At 39.3% G+C, this 21,204-nt stretch overlaps 2 protein-coding genes across 2 annotated transcripts in view; one reads left to right on the top strand and one right to left on the bottom strand.

Moving 5' to 3' along the window:
- Positions 1-713: 713 nt before the first annotated feature.
- The window catches only part of chek1 (checkpoint kinase 1), a 26,609-nt gene continuing 6,118 nt past the window's right edge, over positions 714-21,204 (top strand). The window contains exons 1-14 of the mRNA XM_034178406.1: positions 714-838; positions 970-1,035; positions 5,774-5,888; positions 5,991-6,099; positions 9,025-9,089; positions 9,170-9,239; positions 9,323-9,511; positions 10,685-10,789; positions 10,870-10,953; positions 11,035-11,119; positions 11,206-11,380; positions 16,399-16,530; positions 16,619-16,720; positions 18,276-18,485. Of these exons, the coding sequence (XP_034034297.1) occupies positions 971-1,035; positions 5,774-5,888; positions 5,991-6,099; positions 9,025-9,089; positions 9,170-9,239; positions 9,323-9,511; positions 10,685-10,789; positions 10,870-10,953; positions 11,035-11,119; positions 11,206-11,380; positions 16,399-16,530; positions 16,619-16,720; positions 18,276-18,371 (1,392 nt within the window). The 5' untranslated portion in view covers positions 714-838; position 970 and the 3' untranslated portion in view covers positions 18,372-18,485. The remainder of the gene's footprint in view (positions 839-969; positions 1,036-5,773; positions 5,889-5,990; positions 6,100-9,024; positions 9,090-9,169; positions 9,240-9,322; positions 9,512-10,684; positions 10,790-10,869; positions 10,954-11,034; positions 11,120-11,205; positions 11,381-16,398; positions 16,531-16,618; positions 16,721-18,275; positions 18,486-21,204) is intronic.
- LOC117517403 (V-set and immunoglobulin domain-containing protein 10-like 2) overlaps positions 20,162-21,204 on the bottom strand; it is a 25,219-nt gene continuing 24,176 nt past the window's right edge. Inside the window, exon 12 of the mRNA XM_034178405.1 lies at positions 20,162-20,346. Within this exon, the coding sequence (XP_034034296.1) occupies positions 20,219-20,346 (128 nt within the window). The 3' untranslated portion in view covers positions 20,162-20,218. The remainder of the gene's footprint in view (positions 20,347-21,204) is intronic.

Below are 21,204 nucleotides of genomic sequence, written 5' to 3'. Positions count from 1 at the left end.
TCTAATCAGCATCTTGATATGGCACACCTGTGAGGTGGGATGGATTATCTCAACAAAGGAGAAGTGCTCACTATCACAGATTTAGACTGGTTTGTGAACAATATTTGAGGGAAATGGTGATATTGTGTATGTGGAAAAAGTTTTAGATCTTTGAGTTCATCTCATACAAAATGGGAACAAAACCAAAAGTGTTGCATTTATATTTTTGTTGAGTATATATATATATATATATATATATATATATATATATATATATATATATATATATATATATATATATGACTAAACCTGTAATTAGTAAAGATTTCCTTTGTTTAAAAAAAACAAATTGTTAATATTTTGCATTTTTGTTACAGTATTTCAACTTTGAGTTGTAAAAATTAATGCTTAAGGCATCACAGATTTCTTGGAATTTGCGGAGAAAATGTGGGTTTAATTTACTATCAGTGGTTGCTTGAATTTAATATTTCCTGCAAAATGCCAAATTCCTTATTTCTGTTCTCTGCCATGTGCAGTATGCAAACAAAGCAGAGGTTTCAGTGTTCTTAAACGCTAAATTTTCTTTTCTTAAATCCATGAAAAGTTTGGAAATTCTAACAATACTTCTGCTTCTGGAAATCTGTACGATGGATTTTATTTAACCATAACAGACACGGCTGCTTTTTATTACAAGATCTGGCAACACAAAGGAAAGGAAGTGACGAACACGATTCTATTACGTCGCGCCAAAATTTGGGCAAAATTCTCCGCTGTCAACAAAACACGCCATAAAGTATATTTAATCGTTGCTAACAGTGTCGGAATCTGCCGCCGGCTGAAGCGAGCTGTGCGGCTTAAAGTAAGTAAACCCAGCAACGAGGACGCTTTAACATGCGCGTTCTGTGTGTTGCACATTGGCAAGAAAGTGCGTTTTGTATTATCTTTAATACTGAGGCGGTGAAATGATTGTGAGCGTGTTTGTGTCTGCAGCATGGCGGTGCCTTTCGTCCAGGACTGGGATCTGGTTCAGACTCTGGGCGAAGGAGCTTATGGAGAGTAGGAATCTTTCTTCATTTATCACAGTCACATCATCATCATCATCATGTGTCACAACACACATGCGCACACTTTCTGCTTTCTTGTGGATATTTTATTTGACAAATGTTCAATTTGTCAACTGCTTCACCAACGTGCCCAGTGTGGCGTTTAAGGGTCGTAGGTTATTTGTAAACCATTAAAACTAGGCATCATTTAAAAATGACACCGCTATCAATAAATGCTGTTATTGTCTAATTACTACTTTAGTCAGCAGTAAAGCAAATCACAACTAGTTGTTTTGGTTTACCAACAGTTTAATAATTAATGATGATAATTATTTTATCATTTAAGCAAAAAAAGCTCGAATTAGACAATTTTTAAAAACTCTCCTTTAGATCTCCTTCACACATAGTACGAATAAGTACAAATCAGGGCGAATCATGGCGGAATAGCTCGTATGAGCGAACCACAAAAACATCGAGCCAACAGGCAGGCATGAATGAACCTGCTGCGACGGTGTCATGCATGCGACAATGTCATGCGAGCAGGAACACAGTGCGAGCAGCTGGGACGTGTTGCACCACATTGTGCTGCTGATGTGGAGAACAAAAAAGTAAAAACCAGCTGTATAATTAGTGAATATCACTGGGTTGATATAAATAATAAGTAAAAGGGGATGCAATACAGAACCCTGCAGTTAAATAACCCTGGTTAAATTAAAAATAAATACCACTCACGGGATTCAAACCTGCAATTTTCAAATGCTCTGATTACCAGACAGAAACTTTACCACTGCGCTACAATCACTGTCTTATAACAGGAGCATGAAATGGCTAAAATCAACAAGCAGGTAAAATTTTTAAAAAAAGAGAAAAAGCCGTGATAACTGACAAATCGGCTTTTGTTATGGCGTATTTCTGCTGATATGTGACTGAAAGTGGTGTATTTGTTGCACTGTTGGCTTGTCCTATAGTCCTGCGCCGCTCACAGGACACACGTGTCAGGCCAGGCCCGCACGTGTGTCCTGTCATACAGACGTGCCATTCACATCGCCTGCTGCGTGTCAACATGAACTCACGGTCTGTTTCTCCAGCCCGTCGAAAAAGCGATATATGTTTTTATGTATTTCCACGTGAGGACAGCAAGCACACACACGCGTGTGTCCGTCAAAACACGGTACGTGTTCTGCAGCTGCGACGTCCAGGACCAGAGATGTCTCAACAACTGTTGGCAGCCAGCCACGCCTCGTCTGTTCAGCGCACAGACCGAGGTGTCACTCTGATCGGATGAGAGGGGCCTCTCCTGCGTGGGGGTGCATGAACCACACGCGCGCCATGTGTTGGGTGGGAAGAGCGCGCGAAACACACACACGTGTTGTAGTGGGGGAGCCGATACTCTGGCAAGCCACATGCATACTTGGCAACTCCACAGTCGTGGGAGCACTTCGACAAATTTCACCACCAGCTCGAAAGTGATTGTCTGCTGACTGTTTTCATGCTAACAGCATGAATGGCCGCACATTTTCTAAGTGCCAAACGAATGGTGTCGATGTTCGTGTGTGTCACCTGGAATTTGGCCGATACCTGCCACAAGAGGGATCTAATGGGTTCTCACAGCGTACACTCTTTCAGCCGCTGGTGTGCGCAAATAGTTATAGAGGCGTTGGAGGCAGCTACGATTTTATACGTATTGCATACAATTCCTGCTTCATGAGCAGTTTGACCACATTTGTACAAGACTTGGGCTGTGTTCACACTATCATCTGAAGTGACCCAATTCTTGCCAGATTTGACTGTTTCATCTTGACAGTTCATGTTTGTGATCTGTTAGTTTACATGGTGGTCACGTGGAATTAGATTGGAATCAACTCAAAATGAGAGCTAGGATCACATATGCAAGTAAACTAAATATAATACAAACTTTTTTAAACCATCTTCATACCAGTGATGGGCTGACAAAGCTTTGTGAAGTGTTCTTATTCATTAATTCATTTTCTGCCACTTGTTTGGCAGCATCTGGTAGATGACAAAAATTACATGGGCATAAATTCTGCAGTAAATAAATATTAAAAATGTGTTTTGTTATGATAGATTAATGGTTCAAATGCATCAAAATACATGTTACTTTGCCAACTAAAATGCAGTGTACATAATACATGTGGTGCTGCTGTTTGTATTCAAGTTGATGATTTATTTATCTGCTCCAGATTTTGTTTTTTACACCAAAAAGCTAACTATATTCTTGCTGACATTATTGTGGGCCGTTGAGACGGCTGGGCTTTGAACCCCAGGTTGTGACTTCAGAGCATTGCCACTGCACCACCAAACTTACAGTGGTCTAGTTTATAAACTCATAGGGTTCTTATTAGCCCAGTCCTACAACTCATTATGGTCTGTAATTACTCATTTATAACTGCAGGCTGCTTTGTATGTTTTAGATTTGTGCTGGTTTCTGGAAAACAATTTGGAATTCATTCAAATAACAATTTCTTTGAGGAATGTTTTACCAAATCAGAATGTTCAGCTATTCAGCTAAAATAATTTTATGTTATGTCTATGATTTGTTCCTTTGCTGTGATGTCAGAAAGTTGGGTGACCTTTGTCTCCATAATTTTTTCCACAGGTTGTGGAACATGTGACCAGAGTTGGTCGTCCTTCAGCCAGAGTTGTGTGTGTGTGCATTTGCTTGGTCATTGCACTTTGGGAATCTTTGATGGCAAATTGTAAAGTAATGCATCTCAGTCAAATCTAGAGACACAGACTTACTGTAGATTACATGACTTTATTTTCTTCATAAAATGTATTTATTTATTTATTGGATGGAGGGTTGGGGGTTTTCCTTATGTTAGTTCTTGTTGTTTTGCTGCAATCTCTACTACTACCATAACAATTATTTGCATTTTAAATTAAATGATCAGTTTAATTTCTCAATTAACTTCTTACTTGGGTCAATAAAATGTCACTAAATGGCAAAAATACATCAGTCATTGTTTCCCAAAGCCCAAGATAACATCCTCAAATGTCTCATTTTGTCCACAATCCAAAGATATTCCATTTAATATCAAAGAGGAGTAAAGGAACCAGAAAATATTCACATTAAAGAAGCTTAATAAAATGAAGACTTTGGACATTAAAAACACCCCTCCTTGATTATTCAGTTATTTAAAAAATATTGCCGTTTAAATGAATAATCAATTACTAGTAAATAAATCAGTCATTGCTGCTACAATGGTGTGTTCCTTGGAGGCTCGTTATGATGGAGGCTGATGTTATATGTTAGTTGTAAATAATGTTTAAAATGTTAAGAAGACATTAATATTAGATAAAGCGTTTGCTGCCGTGTTCAAAAATCTACAGTAGCTTTATTCTGTGAGCAAAGTGTCTGACTTTCGCACCGTGAGACAGTGTGAATGTAAACCTTTTTTTCATTACACACTTTTAAATCAGATTGCACCTCTTGTCGTTAGCGTTTGATGTATTTACTCTGCAGCATTTTTTTTTCTTCTCCTCCTTTTGAGTTGCGTGACGTCACACCAGACAGCCTTTAGCATCTGATCAAGTTTAAGTTTTTAGTTTTTTTGCAGATTACGGCATGTTATAAATGACTCTGTGCAAATGAAATATAATGCGATGCTAAAATAGCCTCAGTCGTATGAGCATGTAATCAGTGAAAGAGTGCAGAAAGAATGTGACCTTTTGACCTCTAGAGTAGGTCAAGGTTAACCATTTTTGAACTTGTCCCAAGAATGTTCCCTGTGAATTTGAAGACTCTGACAGTAATAGAAATGGACTTATGCTGAGCACAGACAGACAGGCGGATGCAAAGTCTTTGCAATACCCAATGGCCATATTTTGGCCTCAGGTAAAAATGAACATAGGCAGTACTGCTACACGGTGAACATCCCTATTGTAAAATCTTACACCAATTCATATAAAACGTTGACTTTATCATAAATTGGTGACATTGTTTGTCTAAACACGCATGCAGTGCACTCTGATCTGATACAAAGACAGTGATTTAACACACACATGGATCTGTACATTTTGGCTTTTATGTTCCTTGTATGGAAGAAAAGCATAAGCAAACAAATTCCATTTATTTTGAGGGGAGGTGATGGTCTAGTGGTTAAGTGTTGGGGTTCAAACCAGAGGTTCCTTGGTCCAATCCCAGCCTGACCAGAAAATCACTAAGGACGCTTGGGCAAGGTCCTTACTCCCCGAGCTGCTCCCAGTGTGTGGTGAGCACCTTGCTTGGCAGCACCCTGACATCAGTGTGTGTGTGTCTGTGTGTATGTGAGGCATAATTGTAAAGCGCTTTGAGCATCTGATGCAGATGGAAAATCGCTATATAAATGCAGTCCATTTACTATTTTCCAAACGTTCCAGACGGTGATGCAGGCTGTCACACACAGAGCTCACGGACTCCTCTTGCAGACACCAACAAACAGGGACACCGGCAGTGAGGAGAAGCAAACAAAACAGATGATGTTATTTTAAAACATCGATTTTTCAATGTTTAGAATCTTTTTTTTTTTTTTTTTTTTTTTTTTTTTTTTTTTTTTATATCGTTAAGGATAAGAATTTTTTTTTTCAACACTCCTAGTAGTGAGTGCCTGGCACTTGGGGCTTAATCAGCATTTCAAGCAGCACCCCTGGTTTAGAAAAAAACCTGGTATTGCAAAATGTGAATAAAAGTGTACTTTGTGTGTCCTGTAGTCTTGTCTTTGACTGGGGGTGTTTTTGTGTGTTGATTTCAGAGTGAGGTTGTTGGTGAACAAACACACTGAGGAGGCTGTAGCTGTCAAGGTGATCGACACGTCTCAGTCCAATGAATGTGCTGAAAATGTCAAGAAGGAGATCTGCATCCATAAGGTCTGTCAGTCAGCCTGCGTTTATCCAACAGAGCTGTTAGAAGGTTTTACCTCACAGCTTTTTGTGTCCACATCGTAACATACTCGTACAACTGTCCCGCAGATGCTCAACCACGCCAACATTGTCCGGTTCTTTGGGCACCGGAAGGAAGAGTTGACTATGTACCTTTTCCTGGAGTACTGTACCGGAGGAGAGCTGTTCGACCGAATCGGTGAGACTGTTTTGTCTGCTGTCAGTAGTGTTTAACAAAGATTACATTAGATTAACTAGACCAAAGTCCAGCATGTTGCAGGAATCACTGATGCCGCCGCGTTAGGTATTCAGTGTAGAACTCTCTGATACATGTTCTAATTCCATTATGGAGTTAGATTAGTGTTCAGTATGAAGTATTGCAAATTATTGCAAAATCATGGTGAGAACGCTAATAATTTTGCTGAACATTCACAATATAAAAAGAAATATAACCTGTTTGAGGTGGATTTGTTTTATTTGTTGGGTGTTAATGCACAAAGTAAGATTTCATGAGCAGCTCACAAGACACAAGACACTAAGGTTTTGTAGAATAATGAGGGGGAAAAAATAAATATTATGGAATTAGGCCATGTATACTGCTCTGTGTTAAAGTTCTAGGCACCCTAAAATTTTGATATAAATCTAACATTTGAAATTTTTCTTTATCTGGTTCTATCAAAAACTGGCTTGTTCTCCCTCTGTTTCACTAAAAAAGTGAAGCAATTTTGGTGTTACAAATAATTTTAAAAAGCATTTGATTTCTTTGCAGAAGTGCTGTGTGTTGACACATATGGCTGATGATTGCTCAATAATGAAATGATTATAAAAACTTTATTAAAGACATTTTTTTCATCCTGTAAATTGCAGGACCATCTTAAAGACACGAGATACCACAGTTTTAATACAGAAACCAATGGTCTTTTTGAAGATGAAAATTGGCCACATATTCTTCTATTTGTGAATATTAGATATTGTATGTAGCAGTTCTTAATTTTTCAGAACTCAAAAAAAATTAATAAAACAATAATCATAACAACGTTTCCCAACCATCCAGATTTGTGTCACCTTCTGGTTTTGGATTAAAGTTGCATTTTTGTACAGTGAGACTTACAATGTCCTCAGATTTTTATCACCAAATTTCAGTGGTGTTGTATTTTTATGAATGAATGAAACCTTTATTTCAAACACATGAAAACAAGAATTATTTACATGTGAAATGATTACAAAAGGATACAGTAAAAACAATACTGAAAATAACAAATATGACAAATTCCATGTTTGAAAAAGAATACCTTTTCACTTGTTTTTTTTTTACCTACCTGTCTTTGTTTTGTTGGATTTCTTTGGTTCACCCTAGTTCCAAGACGGCTGCTTGGTGCCAACTGAGTCAACAAGAAGTGATTTAAAAAATATTTTGTGGTTGATATTAAAGTTATAATGAACATCTAGGCCTGTTTATCTCTGGGCACCAAAATCTATTGGGTTCTTCTGAATTTTATCCAATATTTTTACAGCTGTGTAAATTTAAGTTTCAGAACTTTTTATGTAATCCTGCCTGCAATCACAAAATACAAGCCAGTAACTTGCTGATAATTATTATGATGTAACCACTTTTACTTGCAGGTTTACAGTCAGGTGTAGTTTGTTGCTGTAAATTATTTGCACTTTTCTTCTTGACTGTGATTTGTTGAATTTGCAGCAACCCAAGTTGGAGGAAGAATAACTAATTTGTATTTTAACATTTTCTTGAATCTTGCATGGAAATGTACAGTAGCTTCTGATGATGTGTAGAAGTAAGTCCGCGATAAGCCCTGAGGCCTGTTGGTGCTTACCTCCAGATTCCAAAGTGTCAAATGGATAAGAGTATACGACTCCCTCTGGACGTTATGCCACTCCGACACCGTTACTTTCTCAGCAAAGCCAGTACCTGTTTACAGCTGAGTGAAATGAGACTGTGTAGATTGTGTCCTGTCCAAGGACACAGACAGGTGGCATGAGTAGGATTCAAACCCAGGTCTACATATTGGCATGCCAGCTCCTATTCCACTCAGCCACCTGCTCCACATGCTGTGTGATTGTATTGTTGTCATGACCATTTGCTTTATTTTATGTGATTAATTTAAAAAGAAATAATGTAATTTTAATATTTTATAAGATGCTGTGATACATCTGAAGCATTGGTGTCTTGATATTTCTGAGAAACTTTTCTATGTTCTGGTTGTGTTTAAAGAACGCCTCTGACGGGTGTAGTGGGGTGGCATAGCAAAACAATTGTTCATTTTGTGATAAAAGCATGAAAATTGGCACACATATCCTAAATTAACTAATGTTTATTTTCAGATATAGAGCCATCCTGGAGCTGACCTCTAATTAGCTACAGGGGTCAATAAAGAATTACACAGGGGTCAAACTATACCAGATTATTTGTCTGAGCGTAACGATTCCAAAAAGGTATAGTTTGGACTATCTATGACTAAATGTTCTGGAGTTATGGGATAAAAATGGCAAAAAAAAAAGGTCACAAAGGTCGGTTTCAGTTTGTACAGGGGTCAAAACTTAAAGTTGCTCCAATTTTAGTAAAAAGTGATGCAAATTATTGGTTGAAATAAAAGGCTTAATAAAGGGAATAGTTTTGACTGTGTTGAATGCTTGGTCTTCAAAGTAAAGGTCAAACAAGGTCAACGTTTATTGAATTCTATGACGTATGACATATGTTACCCTGTAACATGATACCTAAGCATGATAGATGGTGCAAACTATTCCTTTTAAAAATGCTATTAACTCAAACAATCATTTGCATCAGTTTTTTTTTTTTTTACCAAAATTGGAGTAACTTTAACTTTTGACCCCTGTACAAACTGAAACTGACCTTTGTCAAATAATGTGGTCTAGTTTTCAACATGATTGGAGGATTTTTAAATTTTGACCCCTGTGTAATTCTTTATTACACAGGGGTCAAAATGAACTGTAGTTCATTAGAGGTCAGCTACAGGATGGCTGAAAATAAACATTATTTAATTTTGAATATGTGTGCCAAATTCCATGCTTTTATCACAAAATGAACAATTTTATGGAAAGCTGCACCCCGAGTCCATTTTAATACATTTATTTTTTTACATTTCAGAACCTGATGTGGGAATGATGGAGAAAGATGCTCACAGATTTTTCCAGCAGCTCATAGCATCTGTGGTATGTCAGACATGTCCGTGTGCAAGAAAGACCTCCTGCTGTGCTTCCTATGTGTACTTAATTCTGCAGTTGTGTTTTAGGAGTACCTCCACAGTATTGGAATCACCCACAGAGACATCAAACCTGAGAACATCCTGCTGGATGACAAAGGTGAGAGAAGACTTTCTATATCACTTATTTGGTGTGTTTATTCTTGGTAACAATCACCTCAGGTTTTTGTTTAAACTCCTCAGATAACCTGAAGCTGTCAGATTTTGGCCTGGCGACCATGTTTCGTTTCAAAGGACGAGAGCGTCTTCTGAATCGTCTCTGTGGAACGCTTCCTTATGTTGCACCGGAGCTTCTCAGCCACACAGAATACAGCGCCCAGCCTGCCGACGTCTGGGCCTGTGGGATCGTCCTCACCGCCATGCTGGCCGGAGGTAGGATGGTGATTGTTAGTTTACAGGGTGCGGGTAAGCTCTTGCTTACTGTGTAGTCTATACTGTGAGGTCCATAAGTATTTGGACAGTGTTTTTTTTGTTGTTTTGTGTCTGTACACCGCCAGAAAAGAGGTAATATGAAACAAACCAGATGTGCTGGTAGTGCTGACTTTCAGCTTTAATTCAAGGGATTTAATAAACACTAATTTTGAACTTCCCTCTTGAAGGGGCTGTTCATTATTTTCAACTTTTTCAAGGTAGTACAAATTGTACTACGGGGAGGGGGTCAGTTACATTGTACCCCTTTTTTGAAGTGTAAATATAGAGCGCAGTGCTAAAGTATCCTCGACTGTATGAGCATAAAAATAGGAAACGCAACATACAGTTTCACTTAGCCAACTCATGCAGTCGTGCCAGTATACTGCTCTGGTGGACAAACGCCAACATAAAATGTGACCTTTTGGCCCAGAAAGTAGGCCAAGGTCAGTTACCTTCAATGTCCTGCGAGTTCATTATTCTGAGGTTACACCGTGTAAATGTTACGTTGCGACAACATAGAAAAAGGATGTAATGAATGAAAGAATGTGATTTTTTTTTTTTTTTTTTAACCTCTTAAAATAGGTCAAGATTAGCCATCTTTGAACTTGTCCAAGGTTTGTGTCCTAAGAATGTTCCCTGTGAATTTGAAGACACTGGTATTAATAGGACTCAACTTAGGCTGGATTCAGACAGACGGACGGATGGATGGATTGATGCAAAGTCTTTCCAGTACACGATGATTTCTTCATTATTTCTCACTAAATGTGTCCAGTTTTTCATTTTACATTTTGCAAGTGAACATTTGCTGTTATGCTATTTTTTTAGGTATTGCTAGTTATGCTAAATGTTCATGTTATTTTACTGATGTGAAATATTAAAGGTTTCCTTGAAAAATGCTTGGAGTTTGGCTGTGAACAAGTTGTGCCCTGTATTCCATTGGGCAACATACTCAGTTGACTAGATATTGATTTGGATGTTTAGAAAAAAGGTTTGGCTTCTCCACACGACTTACTTTATTTAACAATGCAGGCAGAAAAACTAATATTTAATTGACTTAGTATTGACCTGGGAGGAGAGGGGAAGTATGTTTTGGACTACCTTTTGTCATGCTTATTGTGGCTTTATTCGTTGTAGAATTGCCGTGGGATCAGCCCACCGAGAGTTGTCAAGAGTATTCGGATTGGCTCCAAAAGAAAACCTACCTTTCACCTTGGAAGAAAATCCAACCGATGCCTTTAAGTAAGTAACAACAGATAGATGTTTTTTTTTTTTTAAAGGTACATTTGAATTCCACTCATTCAGCTTCAACTTTTCTTCAGGTTTGTTATCCAAGTTACTGCTGGTCAGTCCGGAGAGACGCGTCACCATCTCAGATATAAAAAAAGACCACTGGTTTATTCAAGGCAGGTCCCAGAATCCAAACAGTGAAGCTACGTCTGTGTTTGTGGACCGCCAGACTGATTTCTGTTTGTGTGTTTGAGCAGGTGTAAAGCATCCATCAGATTCCAGAGGTTCTGCGGGGAACAAAGTGTTCCGATCAGATTTTGGGCTGATTTCACGAGGCAAGAGGTGAGAGCCGTGTGTCTGTCATTTAAAGTTACTTGTTTGATTCTTATTGTCCTCGTAACATGGTGGATGCCTTTTTGTTACTGTAGTGATGAGAAGATAGAGCTCTCCAGCTCTCAGCCGGATCCTACTGAAGGCAGCTGCACGTGGGAGGCCATGCTGCTCATTGGTCAAACTGATGGCCAAGTCTGCTTCTCCCAGCCCACCAGACCCGAGCACATGCTGTTGGGTAGTCAGCTAGCTGGCACGCCGGGAGCCAGTCAGGTAATTCACATCCTCCTCATCATTTACTCCTCTCTGTGGTTTGCAGTCAATCTACTTTGTGTTTTTGTTGCAGTCCCACATTGATGTTCCCTGTGAACTGTGTCCAGTTTCTGTTTTCTTGTATCAATAAAATATTCTTTAACCTTTTTTAAAATAGTTTTTTAAGGCACATTTGGAAAATGCATGGGAGTTTTTAAAATGTATTAAAGGTTAATGGAAAATGGGCTAATTATAAAATGGGGAAAATGTTCAGAATCAGAAGACGTTTATTGCCATTGCCAGTGAACAGGATTCACAGACTAGGAATTTGCTTCGGTACAATGGTGCAACATTAAGAAGAGATAAAATGCTAAGATAAAATATAACATATGTGTCAAAATAAGATAAAATCTAAGATAAAAAAAAAGAAATATGAAAGGCTGTGTGCAACAGAGAAACAGAAAAAACAGTGCAGTGGGAGGAGTGCAATTACAAACCAAAGTACACTGTCTAAAGTGACCTGTGATAAGATGATAAAGTGACTGAGTTATGAGGAGTTCATGAGTCTAACGGCAGAGGGGAAGAAACTGTTCTTATGGCGGGAGGTTCTGGTCCAGATGGACCGTAGCCTCCTGCCCGAGGGGAGTGGTTTGAACAGACCGTGTGCAGGGTGAGAAGGGTCGGCTGTGATCCGACCTGCTCGGCCCAGAGTCCTGGAGACGTGTAGGTCGTGGAGAGATGGAAGGCTACAGCCAGTTCAGTTCAGTTTATTTGCCATTTGCAGTAAAACTACATTGGAAAAAACGTTGCAAGAGCGTAGTGTGCATAAACATACATTTTAAAAACATGGACACAAAGACATAATAAATAATAAATGAATAAATAGATAACACTTGCCACAATAAAAGCAATAAGAGCAATAAGAGATAATAAAAATAGTAAAGTGCTTGTCAGTCAGTGTGCACAGTTCAAAGCCATCACAGCTTGTGGAAAGAAGCAAGTTTACATGGCGAGACGTGGTGCATTTAATAGAACGATAGCGTCTCCCAGAAGGAAGAAGCTCAAATATATTCTTAGCAGGATGGGTGGGGTCATTAATGATCAGTAATGCCCGCGAAAGAAGCCTGCCTTTAAAAATGTCCTCCAAGGCTGGCAGCTCACAGCCTATTACCCTGCGAGCAGAACGCACCACTCTGTTTAAAACTTTTTTTCTTTACCTGTAAGATTTCCAAACCATACAGAGATACAGTTTATAAGGAGACTTTCAACAGCACAGTGATAAAAATTTAAAAGAATGTGCTTATTTAGAGTAAACTCCTTAAGTTTACGTAGAAAATAGAGCCGCTGTCTGGACTTTTGGCAAAAGCTTGAGTGTTAGCAGCCGATCACCTTCTCAGCAGAGGCCACAATGCTCTGCAGTCTGTGTCTGTCCCTGGCTGTGGCCCCGGCGTACCACACCGTGATGGAGGAGCAGAGGATGGACTCGATGATGGCCGTGTAGAACTGCACCATCAGCTGGACAGGCAGCTTGGCCTTCTTCAGCTGCCGCAGGAAGTACATCCTCTGCTGGGCCTTCTTGATGAGGGAGCTGATGGTTGACTCCCACTTGAGGTCCTGGGTGATGGTGGTGCCGAGGAAGCGGTGACAGACCACAGTGGTGATGGGGCTGTTGGTGAGGACGAGGGAGGGCGGGGGGGCTGTGGCTTTCCTGAAGTCCACGATCATCTCCACTGTTTTCTGGGCGTTGAGCTCCAAGTTGTTGTTGCTGCACCAGGTCACCAGCCGGTCCACCTCCCTCCTGTAGGCAGACTCATCCCCATCCGAAATGAGTCCGATGAGGGTGGTGTCGTCCGCAAACTTGATGAGCTTTACAGAGTCGTGGCTGGAGGTGCAGCAGTTAGTGTAGAGGGAGAAGAGCAGAGGGGAAAGGACACAGCCCTGTGGAGATCCTGTGCTGAGAACCCGAGTGTTCGAGACATTTTTTCCCAGCCTCACATGCTGACTCCGGTCCGTCAGGAAGTCTATGATCCACCTGCAGGTGGAGTCGGGCATGTGGAGCAGAGAGAGCTTGTCCTGGAGCAAAGCTGGAAGGATGGTGTTGTATGCAGAGCTGAAGTCCACAAACAGGATCCTAGTGTAGGTTCCTGGGGAGTCCAGGTGCTGCAGGATGGAGTGCAGGGCCAGGTTTATGGCGTCATCTACAGACCTGTTGGCTCTGTAGGCAAACTGCAGGGGGTCCAGGAGGGGGTCGGTGATGGACTTCAGGTGGGATAAAACCAGGCGTTCGAAGGTCTTCATGACTACAGATGTGAGAGCCACAGGCCTGTAGTCATTAAGTCCAGTGATGCGTGGTTTCTTGGGGACTGGAACTATGATGACTTGAAACAGACTGGAACATGGCATGACTCCAGGGAGGTGTTGAAGATCCCCGTGAAGACTGGGGCCAGCTCATCAGCGCAGTGTCTCAGGGTGGCAGGAGAGACACAGTGCCTTTGAGCAAGGAGCCTGAAAGAATACGGGGATGAAGTCTGTGTACTTTACCGAGTGGGATCGTTCTCGAGTAGTTTGCCAATGACAACACTGGACACGAGGAGGACACAATGTTTGAGGTGGACTACTGATGCTGGTTCATTACACATTTTACTTTAGGATGTCCTGAGAGACAGTGTGATGAGACAAGTTTCAACCCTTTAAATAGTGGCAGAAAAGGACCTTCCTATGAATTTTATTTAATTCATTTTAAGTTAGAGCATGTAGGATATAGGAGATCATAACCATTTGTTCATTGGTGTATTCATCTGTAACAAAAAATCTATGTGAGTTGCTATGACTCAACCCTTGGTGTCTCCATAAGAGCAGGCCGTTTCACAGAGGACACCATATTGGTACTGTAGCCCAATAGGGACATACATACAACCCCAAGTCCAATGAAGTTGTGACATTGTGTAAAATGTAAATAAAAACAGAATACAATGATTTGCAAATCCTCTTCAACCTATATTCAATTGAATACACCACAAAGACAAGATATTTAATGTTCACACTGATAAACTTTATCGTTTTTGAGCACATATTTGCTCATTTTTAAATGGATGCCTGCAACAGGTTTCAAAAAAGGTGGGACAGTGGTGGTATGTTTGATGTCAGTTTTTAATGCAGTGCCACCTAAGGCATCGAAGGTCACAGGTATTCAGTGTTGGTTTTCGGCCTTGCCGTTTATGTGTAGAAAGTTCTCAAGATTCTCTGAATCTTCTGATTATATTATGGACTGTAGATGATGGAATCCATAAATTCCTTGCAATTGAACATTGAGAAACATTGTTCTTAAACTGTTGGACTGTTTTTTTCACACAGTTGTTCTCAAAGTGGTGATCCTCGCCCCATCTTTGCTTGTGAACGGCTGAGCCTTTTGGGGATGCTCCTTTTATACCCAATCATGACACTCACCTGTTTCCAATTAGGTGTTCTTTGAGCATTCATCAACTTTCCCAGTCTTTTGTTGCCCTGTCCCAACTTTTTTGAAATGTGTTGCAGGCATCTATTTCAAAATGAGCAAATATTTGCACAAAAACAACAAAGTTTATCAGTTTGAACATTAAATATATTGTCTTTGTGGTGTATTCAGTTGGATATAGGTTGAAGAGGATTTGCAAATTATTGTATTCTGTTTTTATTTACATTTTACACAACATCCCAACTTCATTGGAATTGGCGCTGTACGTACTATGTCTTTTACATATTGCTGTGTGGTGAAAAGAATGGAGAAAGAAAAAATAAAAGAACTGTCTGCTGGTTGTTAGTGCAGGGTTACAAGTTTGCGAACCCCCACCCACCGGATCATACATATTGCTTATCATAAGAAAAGGCAGAGAAGCATAATCTCTGTCACCAAAGAAATGAAATGAAGGGAAATAAAATCATAACTGGTAACAGCATAACAAAGTTTATAACCTCGCCAATAGATGACACTAAATCCTATAAACTGTAGCTTTAAGGAATATGTTTATTTATGTATTCTTTTTGATTGCTGATCTAATTGCTGATTGCTGATCTCCTACTACAGCAAAAGTAGCCACCACAAGCACCCTGTAATTAGTGCTACAGGCTCACCACTAGATGCCAGTATTTAATCATCAGTCAGTCTAGACCTCTCTGGCTTTGTTTTATGTTTTGATTATTGCATGTTGAAAGCTGCAACATGACCAAAACTATGACATTTACGGGTTCTCGTGTATCTGTATTACTAATAGACATTTTGCGAACCCACTCACTTTAAACTGACCTCTTAACTTTATGCTTGTCGCACTAATCTTCCCTCCCATATAAGTTTTAAACTGCAGAGGTGCATGTATTTTAATTTTATTGCTGTAATTGTTTAAAGTCGCTGCTGTGTTCAACTCTTTGAGCTGCTGTTGTAGGAAAAATACGACACAAAAAACTTAATGCATTTCTGTGTATTCCTGACAGGTGCACACATGATTTTAACTGAAACATCACCAGTCTATTCCTTAAAAAATATATTTTATAGAGATTATCTATTTTATTTAATTTTAATTATATATAAAATGTATATATATTTATATTTATTTTTTATGTATTTTATATTTTCCCCTCAAAATTTGTTGAAAGTTTCATTTTTAAATTTGTGTTAACATCAATATTACATGTTGATAGTCACTATACAAACAATAATAAATGCATTGAACAGTTTAGCAGGTTGCTAAAAAGCGAACACCCAGTCTTTATTCATATTCCAGGGTTTGATTGCGTTCAGTGTTCTTTGATCACATTTGACTTAAAGTATTTTAGCTTTAGAAAAGCTGATAACAAGGATGAACATTGTTTTCTACAGACTGTACATTTTTTGACCAGCAGTGTTAAAAATTGTCAGTTATGCAGCTCTTACTACAAGTGAGATTAAAATAAAAATGATATTACAGACAGTTGAACAAAAGTTTTCTTTTTTTAAAATGTGGTCTGATTCAGACTTTTACTTTTTGTGCGTGTATTGTTTAACTCCTTTGGTGATGTGCGTGCAGACGCCCTGGCAAAGGTTAGTGCGGAGAATGACGCGGTTCTTCACCACCGTGGACGCCGACGCTTCCCTGTCTTCCCTGAAAGACGCCTGTGATGGGCTAGCGCTTGGGTTCAAACTCACGTGCACCAAAGAGGTAGAAGGAACTTCACGTGTGCACGCTTCCTCTTGCTGTCTGCACCTACAGCGCACCTTTTCTTAATGCACATTTTCCTGTGCTGCAGGTGACTGTAAGCACACTGGACAAACGCAACAACAAGCTCATCTTCAAAGTTCATCTGCTGGACATGAATCAAAGAGTTCTGCTGGACTTCAGATTGTCTAAGGTGGGACACACCATTTAAAAACGTACTGGTACTTATGCAATATAAATATTTTTGGAAAAGACCAATACCACATGTTGTGTACTTTAGATTATTTACAGCTGCTGTCCCATATCTATTATTTCTGAAAACATTCCTCATAAACAAGCAACAACCTTCGGTGCTGAAAAATGAAGCCAAAAAAAAAAAAAAAGCTGCCAAAACCTGCAGTTCCTTGAATGGCCGCTTGGGGCTGATTCCATAAACGAGTCAATCCCCCTAGAACCCCATGTTAAAATCACCACCTTTACAGCAGAAACAAGAGCAATCAGAGATCTCTGACGTCCGCCAATCTGGATCTGGATCACCTCCAAAATGTAATGGAGTGTTGCATGGCCTAATATGTATCTGTGGTGCAAATTTGGTGAGAATCTGCGGAGTAGTTTTGATGTAATCCTTCAAAGCCTGTATAAAGTGAAACTTGATCCAGATCACCTTCAACATTTAATGGAGTCTTCCATGGCCTAATATGTATCTGTGGTGGAAATTTAGTCAAAATCTGTTTCGTAGTTTTGATGTAATCCTCCTAACGGTAATCCTTCAAAGCCTATATAAAGTGAAACTTTAGACAGACAGACAAATAAATAAACACCAATGATTTTATTACATCCTTAAACATGTTTACAGCCTGGTACATGACCATCTCCATGACGAGTTTTCCTGTTCATGAGTCACAATCAGATTCCCCTCCCATACATCAGCTGTTATTAGTTTAAGTTTAAGCCAAGTTATTAGTTTAAGCCATTTTAAGTCATGAAGTTGTGCACAATTTGCAGCAGGGTCAGTAGCACGTAGCGAGCAGTCCACTAGCTCCTTTGTGTCTGAGCGTCACTGGTTATTGATGGTATATGGTTATTTGCCATTTTTAATACCCACACCAGAGCCACACATTATTACAGCCACCCCCCCCCCCCCCCCCCCCAAATTCTGCAAAAATATGCTTTAATCAGTCGCCCAAACCTAAATTAGCTGTCTTGTTAGCCTTGGCTCGTTTGGTTACTTTGAGACAGGTGGTTGTGTTCGTCTTACCCACACTCCACCCCTTTATGGGTTGGCTGGGAGTTAGTGGGAGTCAGCAGCTGCCAAGACCTGTGACATTGGAGCACAAACCTAGAGTTGATGTCACACAAGGGTTTATACAGTATAGACAGTAAGTGGTCAGAGATCATCTATTCATTTGACAGTACCATGGTAAGGTTTTTTTTTTTGTTTTGTTTTGTTTTTGATAGTGTAGAGAAATATAATCAAACATCTACAAAGAAATGAAGTATGGGTTTGTGTGTGCCCCTCCCCCAATGAGGTTTAGAGGTTGATAAAGACTTTTTTGTTTGCTTTTGATTTGGTTTGGGTTTTTTAGATTAAAAAAATACCCTCAATTTGTATCAAAGTTCTAGGGTACCAAAATGTTTGCACATTAGAAACTAATGTAAATCTATTTAAAAAAAAAATGTTTCATCTTACTTTTGTCAGTATATGTTTTGTACTGAGATGCTGACCCGTGTCTGTTGTGCGTTTCCAGGGTGACGGTCTGGAGTTTAAGCGTTTGTTCCTGAGGGTCAAACGCAAGCTGGGTGACATCATCAGCACTCAGAAGATTTTAATGCCAGTCACATGACGCCTCAAACGTAGAATGTTTTGCATGTTTATGCTGTTATAAATGTTGTGCACTTCTTATCTTGAAGCATTTGTGAATTGTTGTGTTTGTGAGGTGCAGTTATGTGTAAATTTTGTTCTAGATTTCATTTCTCAAAGATGTTTATTGTGAAGGTGAGTAAGTGAACATTATTAACAGGGATTAGAACTCCCACACTCCCAGGAGTGTGGGAGTTCTGATAAAGTGATAAATAAATGATGTAAAAACTTCCACTCTGAGCTAAATGTTCCTTCCTGATGAGCATAATTTAACTAGAATGGATACTCTGAAAGTAATTTCAGGTTCCTTACGTGTTGGTCACTCATTCATACACATTATCTCTTTCTGATTCACTGATGCCATCATACTGTGTGGACTTAACATTTAAGTAGTTCTGTTCAAAACTGAACCACTTTATTTTTGAATAACAACCCTTCTATGTTTAGACAGTATTGGCTCAAAACAGTTTGATTTAATCAGAATCAGAATATCCTTTATTTGCCAAGTACCTACAAGAGTACAAGGAATTTGACTGTGGTTTGAACTGTACTCTCACTGTACGAACACGTATAAGTATACACTAAATAATTCACAGTAAAAATGTGTGAATAAAATGTGACCTTTCAGTGTCACACAAAATCAAATGTCATGACCTAATACAACCCCAGTTCCAATGAAGTTGGGACATTGTGTAAAATGTAAATTCAAAGGGCACGGGCATTCAGTGTTGGTTTTCGGCCTTGCTGCTTATGTGTAGAAAGTTCTCCAGATTCTCTGAATCTTCTGATTATATTATGAACTGTAGATGATGGAATCCCTAAATTCCTCGCAATTGAACATTGAGAAGCATTGTTCTTAAACTGTTGTACTGTTTTTTCACGCAGTTGTTCACAAAGTGGTGATCCTCGCCTGTTTCCAATGAACCTGTTCACCTGTGGAGTGTTCCAAACAGGTGAACAGGTCTTTTGTTGTCACTGTCCCAGCTTTTTTGAAATGTGTTGCAGGCATCCATTTCAAAATGAGCAAATATTTGCACAAAAACAACAAAGTTTATCAGTTTGAACATGAAATATCTTGTCTTTGTGGTCATTCAAGTTGAAGAGGATTTTCAAATTTTAGCATTCTGTTTTTATTTACATTTTACACAACGTCCCAACTTCATTGGAATTGGCGCTGTACGTACTATGTCTTTTACATATTGCTGTGTGGTGAAAAGAATGGAGAAAGAAAAAATAAAAGAATGTCCCAACTTCATTGGAACTGGGGTTGTAGAAAGGTGATATGACTTTATATTTGTGTTTAACAGTAATCATAGGTGTGTCTTTATTCTTTGAGCTAGCTATTCTAAACATCACCTGTAAACACTGGATCCACATTTTGATGTTGGCATGTGACCTTGAGTTTTAACTGATTCTAACTTTGTCCTTGGCTGATCCTCAATTATTACACCATGTTTGGTCCACTTTGGAGCCAAGCTCCCACATGCAGCTGTAATGAGGTATGCTTTTATTTTAAGTAATTATGTTAATTTCAGGTTAATGTATGAAAAAAAAGATTGGAAAAACAAAATAGTACACTGAACAATACTGGAAGCCAATCAAAACAAAAGATCTTTAAATATTCTACTGGCTGAGATTTCAATTCAGAAATGCTCCATTTATCAACTCACTATATACCACATGACACCATATTAGATAAAGAAATGAAAGTCTGAAATGCTATGTTGAAAGTGGAGTTGTTTGCATGTAGTCATGACTTAAAAATACTGCAAATGAGTCTGCTGATTTTTTTTTGTGTTTTATTAATGACAAATGAAAGCTGTCATGTGACTAGGAGCCTGTAGCCTTGACAGTGATGGTGACGTTGACAGGCTCGTCATCTCCGGTGGGAGGGGCTTGGCCTGTGGTGGGAGTGGCACTCAAAGGTGAAGATGCCCTGGGCAGAGCCACAGCAGAACCTGGAGGAAACCCGTGACAAGGTTCAACAGACAGCAACAGGAAGGTTTATGTTCGTTCAAGCTTATGCCTTAAAACAACCTGACTGTCTGATGAACTCATTGGTTTGACTGATTCTGTCCACACTGACAATGGAAAGTGACCTTCAGGAGCCTACAAACCTGCACAACACCTCAGCCTTTGAAATTGAGAGGCTCTTGGGAAGAGCTTATGGAGTCATAAGGTCACCGGAGAGGTGTTTGGTGATGCAGAAATCTTTGCAGAAGAATGAAGGTCCAAGACTTTTGGGTACTGGTACTACTATCTTGTGTTATTGTGAGGCTTGAGCACCAACCAGTGACAAAAGGTGACAACTGGATATCTTTGGCACCAGATCTTTTCTGAGGATTGAGTACCGCTAGAATGACATTGTGTCAAATGAGTGTAACCACTCAAAGTAAGATGAGAATCACTTAAATTGTAATGAAGCATCAGCTTCAACATTTTGGCCATGTGGCCCATTTCTCGGGACATGATTCAGCACGCAGGTGCCTGAGTGTTGAGGACCCTGGTAACTAGAGAAGGCCAAGGGGATGCCTGTGTTTCACCTGGCTGTAACAAATAGGTACAGTACTGTAGTGTTCAGAATAATAGTAGTGCTGTATGACTAAAAAGATTAATCCAGGTTTTGAGTATATTTCTTATTGTGACATGGGAAACAAGGTACCAGTAGATTCTCACAAATCCAACAAGACCAAACATTCATGATACGCACACTCTTAAGGCTATGAAATTGGGCTATTTGTAAAAAAAAAAAAAAAGTAGAAAAGGGGGTGTTCACAATAATAGTAGCATCTGCTGTTGACGCTACAAACTCAAAA

The sequence above is a fragment of the Thalassophryne amazonica genome, chromosome 9 (genome assembly GCF_902500255.1).
Source record: "Thalassophryne amazonica chromosome 9, fThaAma1.1, whole genome shotgun sequence".
Classification (NCBI taxonomy): domain Eukaryota; kingdom Metazoa; phylum Chordata; class Actinopteri; order Batrachoidiformes; family Batrachoididae; genus Thalassophryne; species Thalassophryne amazonica.
Note: the sequence above shows the minus strand (reverse complement) of the source record. Positions and strands in the feature narration are given on the sequence as shown.